Source organism: Phacochoerus africanus, chromosome 4 (genome assembly GCF_016906955.1).
Source record: "Phacochoerus africanus isolate WHEZ1 chromosome 4, ROS_Pafr_v1, whole genome shotgun sequence".
NCBI lineage: Eukaryota > Metazoa > Chordata > Mammalia > Artiodactyla > Suidae > Phacochoerus > Phacochoerus africanus.
In genome coordinates, this window is record NC_062547.1 from 96,199,163 (window position 1) to 96,213,575 (window position 14,413).

Sequence of the window (14,413 nt, forward strand, 5' to 3'; positions counted from 1 at the left end):
TGCAAGTATATTACATATTATAAATATATGAAGTCTGTATGTCAATGGAATAGTTGACTATGAGTATTAGGCTAACATTAGCATGAACTATGTGGTTAATGCTAAGTGAAAAGGATTCTCAAACATCTCAAAAACTTAACAAACTAATAACTGTAAATGTTTTCTTATGTCCCATATGTGCTATGTGAAAACTTAATTAAATAAAAATTTATCACTGATAGGATTGGAAACAAAGATAGCCTAAAGACAAGAGGGAAATAACATACACCACTGTCACAGAACTCCCCATCCTCATAAAGAAGAAGGAAAGTAGTACTTAAGCTAACTCAAGGTACTGATCTGCTAATTTCAGATTTTGGTAAAGCAGAATTTTACGTCCTCCAATGGGACACTAGAGCACATATTTAGAGACTGCCATTTGTCATTTAAAAATGCATTCTAAAAGTGTATTATAGAAGAAGTAATATTGCTTACCCCAGTTGACTGAGGGCGGATGGCGGCATGTTATGTAGGTGTTGCTGTTGCCAGCCAGTTACTGACCCAAGATGAAGAGCGCTGGCAGTGTTAAACCCAGACAGAGATGACAGATCTGCACTACTCAGAGAGTACTCTAGAGCAAAAAATACAATAGCAAGGGAAAACATTTAATTTGGAAATTATCAAAAGCTGAATAGAATAAAAACATTCAAAAAATCCTATTAGTATTATTTAATGATTGTTATACTTTTTCATGGGGGGAGAGGGAGATAAAACATTACCCTAATTTTATTTTAAAAGAGATAGTTTATATACCAAAACTTAACTAGTCCATGAAAACTTCAAAATAGCCTGCAGTTTTAGTTTAGGAGAACTACAATTTGGTTATCACATGGAGGTACATAGTATTTGATGATCTAGAAATGTTTTTTTAAACAATGCTGAGAAAGTGAGCTTTCTATAACATCAAAGAAATAACAGCTCATTTCTGTTGAAATTGTTCTTTTATACTGATTTAAGGTTGGGTTAATAAAACTTTCAGTCACGGAAGAAAGAAAAATTGTAGATATTCACTTTGTCTTGGTAATGAGTAGGTAATGGTATAGCGCTCTGGACACCACAGGTATTAAATAAAGCTTCCTAATTAATAGATAATATCTTTTTTATCTTGGTTTTTAATAAAAAGTATTTAACATACTATTTGAATACGGCAAAGCTACTCACCGGTACCATAGGTTGTTGAAATGGCTGATGGATATCCTCCCATCCCTTGTCCTGGTAAAGTAGGAGTTGCTACGGAAACCACTGGAGTAGCCAATGACTGAGCAGACTGGGAGTTATTTATCCTTTGATTCTTTTAAAGTAAATAAAAAGACATTACTGATAGAATTTAAGTTAAAAATATTAGTCTTCAGTATTAGTTTTGTACATAAAGAGATAACTTGGTACAAATCTCATGAAATTAATCATTTAACATGTGTCTCTATGAACTCTGCCAACCCTATCATTTACAATCCTTCAAGAGACCAGTAGTTGCCATAGTAACCCATTACATCAGTATCTCCTTGGCAACTGAACTAGAAACAAGTACCATAGCTTTATTATGGGTAAAAACAGACTATGTTGAAAACTGATGAAATATGTATACTGTACTTCCATTGTTTCAGTTTTTATTCAAATGCAAATTAAAAAAAAAATTAAAATCAACCACGGTGGTTTTTGTGCTCAGTTCTATAAACAGCAGAGCAGATGGGTAGAAGGGTCATGCTATATTTTGACCAGCAGGTGGTGCTCTGACCACTTTTTTCAGATTCTTCTAAACTAGATCCTTTCAAACTAGATGGCAAAGCAGCTATGTGTATATTTAATGCCTTACAGCAAGGAGATTAAAAATACATATAAATTTAAATATCATGATAATTTAATTCTTAGAAAAATAAATATATTCATGGTTTTAAATAACTACGGACTTTTTCGCTTGTTGCAATTTTATTACAAATTAAGTCCTAAAATAATTTGAAAATATGGCTTTCACTTACAGAGGCTGAGATGGAAAAATAGGTAACCTGACATTTCACCTGTGAGTGATACTTGAAATTAATGTACTGAAATATAGTCAATGTGGATACATTATGGTAACTCCTGATATCTTTCCATTTTCCTATTGCTACCTCTCTAACTAAAAGTCACTTGGGATTGCTCCGTGCATGTGCCATTGAAGAGAAGCACCTTCACCACTTACCAAAAGCAGGTCGACATCCTCAGACTGAGAGCATGGGGAAGGAGTTTTATTAATTAGTGTCTGTAAATATTTGTAATCGGGCAAAATCTTTCCAACAAAAGGAAAAGCACCTTCTGACAGACACAACAGTTTAAACAGTTTTAAAAACCAAACTCTAACGATAACTCCTTACAAAGACATTCTTTGTTTCTCTTAATGAGCTGTTTGTCTCAAATGTGAAGACAATCTATCTAGTTTTCAGCACAGGTCAGTGTTTCAAAATTCATTATTTCACTACCACATTTTGGAGGAAAAAAAAGAAAAAAAGAAAGAAAGAAAAAGCCTGTACTTTGAAACCCTACTTGCTGGAGGAGGGGGGAAAGCTGCACCTGGTGGCCAGTGAGAGATCTGACCAAGGTTCACAGAATCCCTAGGAAAGCATCAGTTTTAAGGGACGTGGAATAAACCTGCTGATAGAGACAACCTGCCATGCATGGCCCACACTGCTTGGCGATGGCCCTGTGGGAGGTTTTATTTATTAGATCCAGCCTTTTCCGAAGGGAATGTTGCATATTATGTGATTTTTTTTTGGTTGATATTCAAAATTAATCTGCACTGTGCCATAATAAACTAATCAGCTTGCAGGACTGTTTTACCCTGAAGCTTGCCACAGAGCACAGGAAGAAAAAAAAATGTGTTTGCGGAATGATCTAAATTTGTCTACTGAGTCTTGGTTTTAAATATTCTCACTCTTAAGCAAAGCAAATTTGGAGAACACGGATGTAAGTCTCTTTGTTGCTGAATTTTGTCCCCAAATATTATCTTTACCTTAGTCCTCCAGACCCAAGAGAAAGGAAAATGATAGCTTCTAGGGATATTATTTATATTTCATATTAATTTAATTATTTTTATAAGTGTCACAACTTTTCTTTGATGTAAAATATAACCTTCGTCCTCAAAATGCCTAGAATTTTAAGACAATTTGTTTTTGAGAGGTGACTACTGGCGTGAAGCACGTATTTGGAGAGATGAATTAAAGGCAGTGCACAAGCATGTGATATATTTAAACATTATCATTATAATATACCTCAGAAAAGATTGCCACCTAATGGAGAAAGTTCATTTAGATATGATGGGAAAGATTTTTCATTTTCAGCTCCTTGAGAACATATTTACTTAGTTCAATACTGTAAAAATCTGTTACAAAAATACCTCATTCTGTGAGTCTGGCTCTACCATTGGTCAAATCATGCATCACATAAGCAGAATACTAGGTAATAACTTTTTTTCTAATTATAAATTGGAGGCCTTAAAAGGAAATGTTTTCTTTCCCCCAGAACACCAGTGTGTAGTGGAGTTTCTTGGATGATGGTTCTTTTTTTCTTCCCCATGAAAAGGGAAACGCAAACCAGCTACCAGAAATAATAGCTAAATCCAAATAGGGCTCCAGCAATAGCACTGTGTTAATTTTCTGAGAGCTTGTATTTCACAAAGTTAGACAAATACAAAAACAGCAAAACATATACAAAACATTATCAACATTTATTTAAAATGTAGTTTTTGCATTACCACTGATGGCATCGTATTCTTGCTGCCTGGTGGAATAAGAACTCGGAGATCTGGTTTACGGTTATTCATCCCTAAATTCATGGGGGGAGGAGATTTTGCTTGCATATTCTTGTTCAAGTTACCAGGTGAGACCAGCAGACCTGGTGAGTTTCGGGGATTGCCATACCCGTTCCCTGTTAATACAAAACAAAGCACTCAGGAAAAAAATCTAGACTCAAAAAATGTTTCTAGAGAATCTATACATGAGATTAAGAATGAAGGATTAACGGAGTGAGATCTTAACAATAACATACATTGAAAGTCCACAGTAACCCAGTCAGTTATTTAATATTCCTCTGAAGAAAGATTAAAAAATCTTAACAAGAAGAGACTTAACAGATAACAACCTGCTGGAAATCAGCATATCCTTTTTTTTTCCTACTAAAAAAATTTGGGAAGAAAGTCAGACAGTCGCTCAGGGTCTAAGAAAAGCACTGAATCGGTCCTGCACTTTAATTGACTAGCTAGGCGGAGGCCTGGCTGGCATGACTCACTCTTTCGGTTCAATGATTTGGGTTTTATTTTGTGTGTCTGTGTGTCCTTAAGTGAAGAAAGGGCATACCAGCAAGACTATAATTTCTAGGACACGCAGAAGGAGCAGCAGCCTCTTACACGTTTTGCTGTTTGGTTCCCTTTTTCCTTGAGCAGTTTCTCCCTATGGTTTTCTCCTGTCTGGTTTGCTCTCCTCACTAGTTCAGTGTACGAACCTGAAGCCCTGCCTTCTTGCTCACGTAGAACTTCAAAAAGCTAGGCTCCTTGTCAGGAGCTGAAAGGTGGGGTGATGCCTCCATGAAAGTGCTGATTCACAAGCACAGGAGCAGCCGTTGAGTGGGAGCAGGACTGAAAGGGTTTTTCTTCTGTCTCTGATGTTTAGCCCCTACTAACAGACAAACAGCTATCTGAAGGTCTCTGTATCTCATAATTCAAAATCTATTGTTCTATGACAGGCAGAGCTGCAGAGGGAGTTGATGCAACCTGAGCTGACACAGATAGCCCTCTGCTGGCTTCCTCCACTGTCTGATGGGAGAGTAAGAGAAACAACGAGGTGATTCAACAACCCTTGCTGGAAAACTAGACAGTTGTTTTCTGAAGCTCTCTAAAGGAGACAGTCAAACCTTGTTGTTATTGTCATCATTGTCATTATCGTAACACACAAGTATCTATTACCCCAGGACGAATGATACTGTGTGCTACCCAGTGGGGATACAGAGACAAGGTCGGATCCTCAAAGGCCCTGCAGTCAGTCCTTCACGGCAATCCAACAGAGACGTGGTGAAACCAAGGCAGCCTGGAGGGAGGTGCCACAGAGTCACCCAGATTTAGTACTTATTGGGCTCTTAGGAGGGAAGAGATTACCCAAACAAGATTCATGGAAGAGGCAAGAATTGACGTGGGTCTTGGAAAAAGAGAGGAGATAGTAAGGTCTCTCGGCTTGTGATGGGGCACTGGGCAAGAGCCGAGGTGGCAATTAATAGAGGGTGCTCGGGAACACTGCGAGGATCCTGGTGAGAAGGAAACCCATGGAAAGAAAAGACTGTTAAAGACCCTGAAAGAATATGAAGGGTTGGGCATGGAGCCTACAGCAGGTTAGCCTGTGAATTCCAGTCTTGAATTTAAATGGTGGAAATGCAGATCCCAGAAGGTTGCAGAACAGAGGTTACCACAGGCCTCTAATTGGGCAGAGAGATCTACCAGCATTGGGATATTCTGTCCTTAGGAAGGCCTAGTAGTGTGATCCAGTCTGGAAACTTCTGAGACAACTTGAGCTATGATAAGGAATTGGGAAGGCAAAGCACAGGTATATTTTAGGAGATATTTATGGGTACATCTTTTGAATTAGAATCTATTTGAGGCATATTGTGTAAAGCACATTGGTTCTTCACATCCCATCCATTTACCTGTCTCATTTTATGCATGAATAAACAGGCTAAATATATAACAAATAACTATAAGATTAAAGCTGTCCATTAAATCTGTCAATGCATAACATTTTCCAGCCACAAAGTAAAACAAAAGACCCCCTCAAAACATGTCAAGTATAAAGTAGTTGCTCAAGAAATGTTGGTTGAATTTGCATATAAATTACTCTTCTATAATAAAACCTCAAGAAACTTAGTTCAACTCTTTAAAGCCAAATAAGTCAAAACCAAAAAAAAATTTTTTTACAGTTAATTTGGATAGTTTTCTGTGGCAAATATTATTATATGAAAAAAATACATTTACTTTTTTTTTTTTTTGCTAGGGGAAATACAAAGGATATGTTCACTTAGAAAAATGCTTGATCAGATGGAATGCTCAGAGGAGCTTTATATTTTGTGTGTCTTACTGAATCATTATTGTGACTTTACTTTTAATTAATAGATTCCACTGGGAAAAAAAGGAGAAAACCAAGACAAAGTTTGCTGTCTACTTTCCCGTCAGCTGAAGCTCAGACTGACAGACACACTGAATTGCCTATGTCATTTATTTATTAAGCCTGTGTGAGATCTGGTTAAAATAAACAATCAAATGGAAAATTAGATGGGTAATTTCAAAAGGAGGGGGAAAAAAAGTCAGTTAGGCAGTGCAATGAAGCTTGAACAGATCAGAAGAAACTAAAACCCCGGCTTGGTAGATGGTGATACTGGTTTGCATGGAGGAGTTATTTTGCTAAAAGGAAGTAAAACCGCTTCATGAAATGTGTTGTCCTGTGATATGACGAGCACTGGGCCAGTGTGCGAAAATGGAAGTGCTGCACGAAGGCTCTATGAAAAAAAATTTTTTTGAACATTTTCTACAGTAAACTCTGAGAAATTCCAACAAAGCCTACCCCTTTTTGCTCACGTTTTAAACAATGATTTGGGGCAGCAGTAGGGGGAAAAAGAAAGCAAATGTACGTTACAGGTTTTCACTCAATAAATGTCTCAATTTTCAAAATTGATTTGAAAAGCATTCTATTTTCTTCTTGTAGCATTTCTTGTTATTTGGAAATTATGCCATTTTAGAAGATTAGTCACATATTTTAAGGTGTTTACATATTGAATGTAAAATATTTTGAACCACAATGACACTTCTTAAATTCATATTTTTAGAGCATAAAGTTATTTTTGAGAACAAATAAATTCTGCCTTTTACTGGTGAATTTCTGCTGTTTTTAACATATTGTGCCAGCGAGCATTTTGGAGCCGTATAATAACCATTTCTGTTTCCAGCCACCAAGTTGTTATTCTTTTGGCATAATATAGATTCAGGAATGCAAGGCTGTGGATCCTAAACCAGTGATATAGAAACCTATCATTTGAAAATCAATGATGAATACATTCGTGTGGTTTACTGCTAAGAAGAGCCTGCATTTAAATGGGCTTGGAAACCACGGCCTCCTCCTCACTCAGGATGCTGTGGCCTTGTGTTGAGGCTGTTGTCCTACCTTAAGATAAATTCACCCAAAAGAATGGTTTCTTTCAAAGTTAAGGGTCTGGAGGGGGACATGCTACCCCTCAACCTTCTAAGAGACAGATTCCACCTTTCTTCACGCTGTTTTAAAATTATCTCCCTCTTGGACATTTATCAATTTGGATGTGACTGCATGCAGATGTCACATTCCCCTGACCACTTAAAAGCACAAAAATTATAAAGCATGAGTGAATGGATTTCCTGATTATAGATTATAATAAAATGAAGAACAGACCAACTTTAGAGTTCATTTGTTTTATAGTTCCATTTGATTAAAAATATTGTTTCACATAAAACAATTTTAGCATTCACAATAGATAGTATAAAAGACAACAGAATCTATTGTGCTGGGTCATGATTTTCTAAACATTCATATTAAAACTAGTGTAAATATACAGAACTTCCAATGTGATGTTAGGAGAAAGAAATTTTTTTCTCTCCAGTTAACCCGAAAACACTTGGTGCTTTTTTTTTTTAATTAATTCTATTTTAAGAAGTTGTAAATTCAAAGAACATATTCCTGGCTTAAGATGTTGTAAGGACATTTTTTGCCTTGTCTCACAGAGCTCAACTGAGCATGGAGCTCTCTCGGAGCCCAAAGTTCTGAAACTTTCTCTTATATGGATGTTTAGACATTCTGAGTCTTTTCACTTCGTTTTTTTCCCCCCTGGACTTTCAATTATAAATAGGAGGACATAAAGCTAATAAGCACACACACACACACACAAAGAAATTGGTCCTCGTAGACCAAGGTGAACTATTTCATTGGCACAATCTTTTTCTTAGTCTCTCAAAGCATATTTGACTATTCTCATTCCCTCTTTTAACTCAATATCCAATTAGTTACTAAATCTTACTAATTTGTCTCTCTCCATCTCCATTGCCACCATTATACTTTAGGCTCTCACTGCCATTTGACTAAGTCTTTCCACAGCCCTCTGTCTGGGTCCCTGGTCTTTACCCGAAAGGTTCTTCACCAGGCCTTAAGATGGGCTGCAGAAGGCTAAGAGATCCCTGAAGCTGTCTGCAAATGTTTGTGCATATGTGCGATAATAAACCTACTGTACAGTCCAAGATTTTCTTTAAAAATCTTTCTAAAGTGCTGCTTCCATCATGTTCCTTTTTCAGATCATACTGAACAATAAGTACTGGGACTGTGCCCTGGCTTGGCTCTCAGAAACGTGCATAGCTTGACCCACTCTGTCTATCTAACCTAATTTCCAATGGCTGCAGCCAAGCTGACTGTCCTCTGAATATGCCTGAGTCTTTGCTCCAGGAATTCAGTAATTGATAGTCTTTGATTCTGTTTAATTCAAATTCATGTTTAAGGATTAGGTAAGGCCCAGAGCTCTCACGATACCTTTCAGACAACCTCAGCCCACCTGGAACTCACTCTCCTCCCAAATCCTGTGCAATTAGAGGCTAATGCTATACAGAGTGCTAGTTCTTTAAGTGTTTCAAATGCTCACTAAACAGTTATACAAACACTACACTGGAAAAATCAGAGCTATTCAGGAATGGCACTAAAAATCAAGTTACTGAGGGAATGTGAAGTTGAAACATTAAAAATGTAATGGCTAACTTGCTAATTTCAAACACTGAGGGTCTCTCTTCTTTATACTACTTGAGAACATTTTCTATATTAGATAGTGATTACACACTGATGACCAAATAGACCATTGAGAAAAACTGCTTATCAACCATATAATATGAATGTCAGAAAATCATGCAAGTGCCCATCTACTAAATTTGCTTATAGAGCCTTAACTAAAGCATCTTTTTCATCTGTTTCATCTGTTAATCATTTCCTAGCACATTAACTTAGCAAATAAAATAGAAAATTTCCCTAATGAAAAAGAAAAATCCGAGATACTGGATCTTTTCTTTTACACTGACAAGTATTTACTGCCACAGATTGTCTCTGTATCAAGATGAGTTTCAGTAATAATTTGCTCATACAGAACTTTCTACCAGAAGATAGGCTGCATGATATAGGAGGAATGAGAATGCCAGAAGGGTGGCAACTGAGAGTGAGCAGGATTTTATTAGATGGTTCTGAGGGAGACCTTCTGGAGAGAGGGAACTGAGAACAGAGAGATCTTAGAATCACGGCTGTTTGAGAAGGATAAGTATTCCCATGAGGAAGAAATACAGGTCATTTCAGAGGATGTAGTTTTCGGAAGTTGTAGAAGTAGGCTTACTAACACAAGCGTCTCAGATCATGTTAACTTTATATTGGAGACTTTAGTAATTTTTTTTTTTCTTTTAAGGGCTGCACCCATGGCATATTGAAGTTCCCAGGCTAGGGGTTGAATAAGAACTGCAGCAACCAGCCTACACCACAAGCACAGGAATGCGGGATCCAAGCCATAACTGTGACCAACCTCACAGCTCATGGCAACGCCAGATCCTTAATCCACTGAGTGAGGTCAGGGATTGAACCAGCATCCTCATGGATACTAGTCAGGTTCATAACCCCCGATCCACAACGGGAACTCCCTATACTGGAGACTTATATTAAACTTTACACCACAGAAAATGAACACCAGAGTTGTTTGTGAGTAGTAAGTGGCATGGTTAGCTGTGTGTCTAACCCATTAAAGGGTTAGACTGTTATATGGAAGCTAGTTAGGACACATCTGCCATGGGATGCATGAAGAATGAGCTCTGAATGAGGCAGCAGAGATAGGAAGATTTACAAAGCAGATGAGTGTCAAGGACAAAGCAGATAAATACAGTTCCCAGTCATGAGGTCTCCATTAGAGTTCCTTCAACTCAACAGAGCCTTGGTTTTGTCACACTAAGTAACAATTTCATTAGCTTGAGAGAAGCATAAAAGTCACTGGAATCAGAGACTCCCGTACACTCTCCTGAGGCAGCCATCACTACCACCATGACTGTGCGATATTAACAATAGCGAACATTTTATATCATATTCACTATCAATGTTATTGACAACATCAAGCAGGCACCTTAAGCACACCCAGAACAGGATAGGCATCCATGCGATCTAAGTATTTGCTATTATACATGGATATAAAACACCTTTAATCCTCAGAACAATGACCCTATAAGGTGCTAATAGTATTCCTGTGCTACATAATGAGAAAACTGAGGAACAGAGAGGTCCAGTAACCTGCCCAGCATCAAACAGCTATCAACTGGTTGAGCCATGACTCAAACCCAGCAGCATGTCTAGTGTCCATGCTCTGAAGCACAAGGCGGTCCTGCCCCTTACTAAGTGGTCATGCTCTGTGATTTTGAAAGCCCAAATCTCATCCTAAAATTAAGGAGTACACAGGAAAAGAGGAAATAAAGTGTGGGACAAGGGACCTGAGACTCAAAGAGCATCCTAAGTCAGCTGTGAGGCAGAAGCCTGAGGGACATGGTCAGCTTGGGTATCAAAAACAGTGGTTCTGGTTCAAAAGACACAGGCCTTACATAAGGGGCAGAGCATGGTGATGTTCCAAACCATATTTATAGTCTCCTTTTGGATAAATATTTACAAATAGGAAATACTGGGTTTAGCTACACTCAGTGCCAGAGCAGCTGTTTAACTTTCAGTGTGCTATTTCAAGTCGATGATTAAATATGCTTTTAAAGGTAGATTTTGTAATATTTTAGTCAATAATCTTCACCCCTGTAATAGAGGGTGTTCACCTACCTATTGTCAATTTTAGAGACCAGCATCCATCAGTGCCCCTCAATATGATAGTAAAATGCCTGGTATTTTATAGTATCCGCTATTAGTTACCTGGAAAATAATTTATTTTCTTTTCTTTTTTTTGGTCTTTTTTGTCTTTTTGCCTTTTCCAGGGCTGCTTCCTGTGGCATATGGAGGTTCCCAGGCTAGGGGTCCAATCGGAGCTGTAGCCACCGGCCAATGCCAGAGCCAGAGCCATAGCCACGAGGGATCTGAACTGCATCTGCCCCCCCCCCCCCACTACAGATCAAGGCAACGCCAGATCCTTAACCCACTGAGCAAGGCCAGGGATCGAACCCTCAACCTCATGGTTCCTAGTCAGATTCGTTAACCACCGTGCCATGACGGGAGCTCCCAGAACAATTTTAAAAACGTTTCCAGCATACAGTCTTGTTAAACTAGAGTTGTCACATGCATAATAATGTTCACCACTATCAATTAATTTCACATTTGATCTTTTAAAAGTTTTAAGATTTAGTTTCCAATATCAGAACACTGTTTTGTATCTAAAAGAAATCTACATCTTGCCACGTACTTTTAATTGTACCCAGTAAACTTGCTTATATAACCCACTGCCCTACTGGAAGCAATACACCTAAAATAGTTTTTAATGGAAAAAAATTATGACCTTCTAGACTTCGGTCTTATATTCCCTTTGCCTTGAATGTCTACAACTCTGTTAAAAGCACTAGCAACTGTCAGTTATTCAGCTGTTGTAAATCAAAATCATTTTTTTTTAAGGGAAAGAGATCTTTTTCATGGGATGGCTCTAAGGGAAAAGGCAACCACAAAACATCTGGATGTAAGAAATCTGGGAATGATGAAAATTTCAGTATGCCTACTGCAGAATGGGGGCAAATCAGATTTCTGATTCTTATCCAGCTAAGACTCCTGATTACAGATTCTTAAAAGTAAAATCAAGCATCCATTCTATCTGGGGGTTTCTCAGGAAATAATATAATAATGCATAATGTTAGACTAAGAAGAAACTTGCTGTGAAACCTCAGTGCCTTTTGTGGTATATTCTTAGAAAAATATCCTAACAATACTCTAGAGCCAAGACTATTCTGGGCTGCACCAGTTAGAGGGCAGCAGACATTCTAAAAAGAGACTTGTCTCTTCTGCTTGACCATGTCACCCTGATGCTGAACCAGACCTTCATGGATTTCCTAACTACCCCACTTGTCCTTGATGTTTCTTAGATGTGTTTTGCTTGGTATCTTTTGTGAAATTAACAGTCTATCTGCCAACTAGAATTTTAAACATTCAGCACATGCAATGGGCTCTGGGCTGTGAGGAAGAAGTAAAGAATTTTTACTTATTATCGAGTTCTTTTTCCAGAGATTAGAGTGTGTGTCACAAAGCAGGTCTGTGTTAGTAAACAGCTCTCATCTGTCTTGAATATCACGTGGCTCAGGCATTATCATCCCAATTTTTGACAGATGAGGAAACTGAGGTTCTGGGAGTTTCTGAGACTTTTCAGTTAATGGGGAAGCTTTCATTTGAATCCAAAGCACAAGCTGCTTCCATTACATTATTACAAAAGCCAGATGTTTCAGATTTAGAATGCATCCTTGAATTTCTCTCTGCTCTTGAAATAAAGTCTCCATTTGCAAATAAGAAAGAAATTGATAATCTGATGTTTCCAGTGCACAAAGGCACTTACAATATCATTCTTTTCTGAGGACTGATTTACTGAAGGGCTAGTTTTTTATCACACCATAAAAAGGATATGGAAACTTGCTATCTTAAAAAAAGTTCCACTTAACAATGAATGATAGATGGATTTATGACTCACTTAATTGTTCACTTCTTGTGATTTGGGGGCTGTCTCTTTGCTAAAAAATGAGGGGGTGTCTTCATTATTGACACAATTGCTCATTCTTTCAGTCATTTTTTATAAACAAAAATATTGAGACAGTTCAAATTAGAGAGAACGTGACAGAAGAGAAAGAGTAATTACTTGTGGTTTTAACATTTACACAACTGCTGCAAACACATCAGAGGATGATAATGTTCAAATGAAATGTGTTTCAGTGCACCGCACTGCGCTCCCTTTCTGCCTCGGATTTATTAATATCTCCTCTTTCCTCCCACCCTTGAGGGTAGGGGCCGTGGCAGGCATCTCTGCAAAGCCTACTAGAGCACTACTCACGCACTGCACATTTAATAAATATCACCGAGACTAGATTAAACTAAGCTTTGATTTTTGCTTAGGAAGTCAAGAATATAGATAATTATAATGCTAACAATAGCTAACATTTATTAACAAACACTCTAGGGCAGAAACTGTGCTAGGTGCTGCCTTGTATCTATGATCTCATTTAATTTTCATAACAATCCTGCAAAATGGGAATTTGCAGACTTTCCAAGGGCAATGTCACCTCTAAAGTAACTTGTGTATCATGTATTTCATTTTTCTTGGTTATTTTATTATTCTGAATATCTGCTTCTAGAATATTTTCCCTAATTACTGCTTGAGCAAAAATTTCACTCCATGATTTTATAGTTTTCTGAGTTGCTCAATACTAAAGATTTCTTTTTCATGATTGTTACGTAAATTAATGTTTTCACGTTTGAATATGTAAATTGACTACAGATTTAGATTAGCTATTATAACTATACTATAATAACCTATGTGAACATAGCAAGGTTTATTTTTCCCTCTCCCACTACAAATACAACATAATCAGTTCTTTGCCATAACTGGAGGCTATAAGCAGAGCCTAAGGTCAAAAAGTTGTGAGAGGACATAGTGTTTAGTGAAAGAGTCACCAAGTAGATATTAAGTTCAGTTAAAATAACTGAAATGGAACAATAACAAATAAACCTAGTGAATAATTAGCACCCTATGTACACATCTGTAGATAATAAATTGCAACTTTTTAGCCAAGGTTTTGATACAATATAGTTTTCCTTTAGTATAAAGTAAACTAAAGGAATATATTTGATGTGATCTTTAAAATATGAGACTGTTTAATGACTATATACTCTTAGGATTGAAATTCAAGTGAAATATACTACCTAAGTCTAACCATAAAAGTTAAGACTGGCCAAGGTTTGTCTAAAAACAGCAAATTGTACTCTTGGCTGACAGCCTTGAAGCCCCAAAAAGTCCCTGGTAGGTAAAAATTGATTTCCAAGAGGGGTTTTTTAACCACATCCCTCCGCCAGGATCTGCTGTCTATTGATGCACAGTTTCATATCACTGATGATTTTAAGAAGAGCTTTTCCTTCTGTATTATCTCCAAATAAAATCTGACTTCGATGCCAAAAAGAGGGAAGAGAGAAACCAATACTGTGCAAGGAACAAAAAAGCTAAGAGTAAAAAAAGACAAATGTTGAGTAAAACTATTATTTTAGGAGGAAACGTCAACTGCTTGAATTAATATTAAAATGCCCAAAATTTTATTATCAATCACACTCAGATTAAATCAATGGGATATGAGTGAAGAGACCAATTTTCACATTGC

The 14,413-nt window shown here is 37.3% G+C and overlaps 1 protein-coding gene across 23 annotated transcripts in view; it reads right to left on the reverse strand.

The window, feature by feature from the left end:
- Positions 1-14,413, reverse strand: part of MEF2C (myocyte enhancer factor 2C) — a 172,930-nt gene that overhangs the window by 9,736 nt on the left and 148,781 nt on the right. For all 23 annotated transcript variants that reach the window (XM_047778266.1, XM_047778251.1, XM_047778267.1 and 20 more), the window contains 3 exons: positions 3,767-3,939; positions 1,201-1,330; positions 475-610 (listed from right to left, as the gene is read on the reverse strand). In XM_047778266.1, the coding sequence (XP_047634222.1) occupies positions 475-610; positions 1,201-1,330; positions 3,767-3,939 (439 nt within the window). The remainder of the gene's footprint in view (positions 1-474; positions 611-1,200; positions 1,331-3,766; positions 3,940-14,413) is intronic.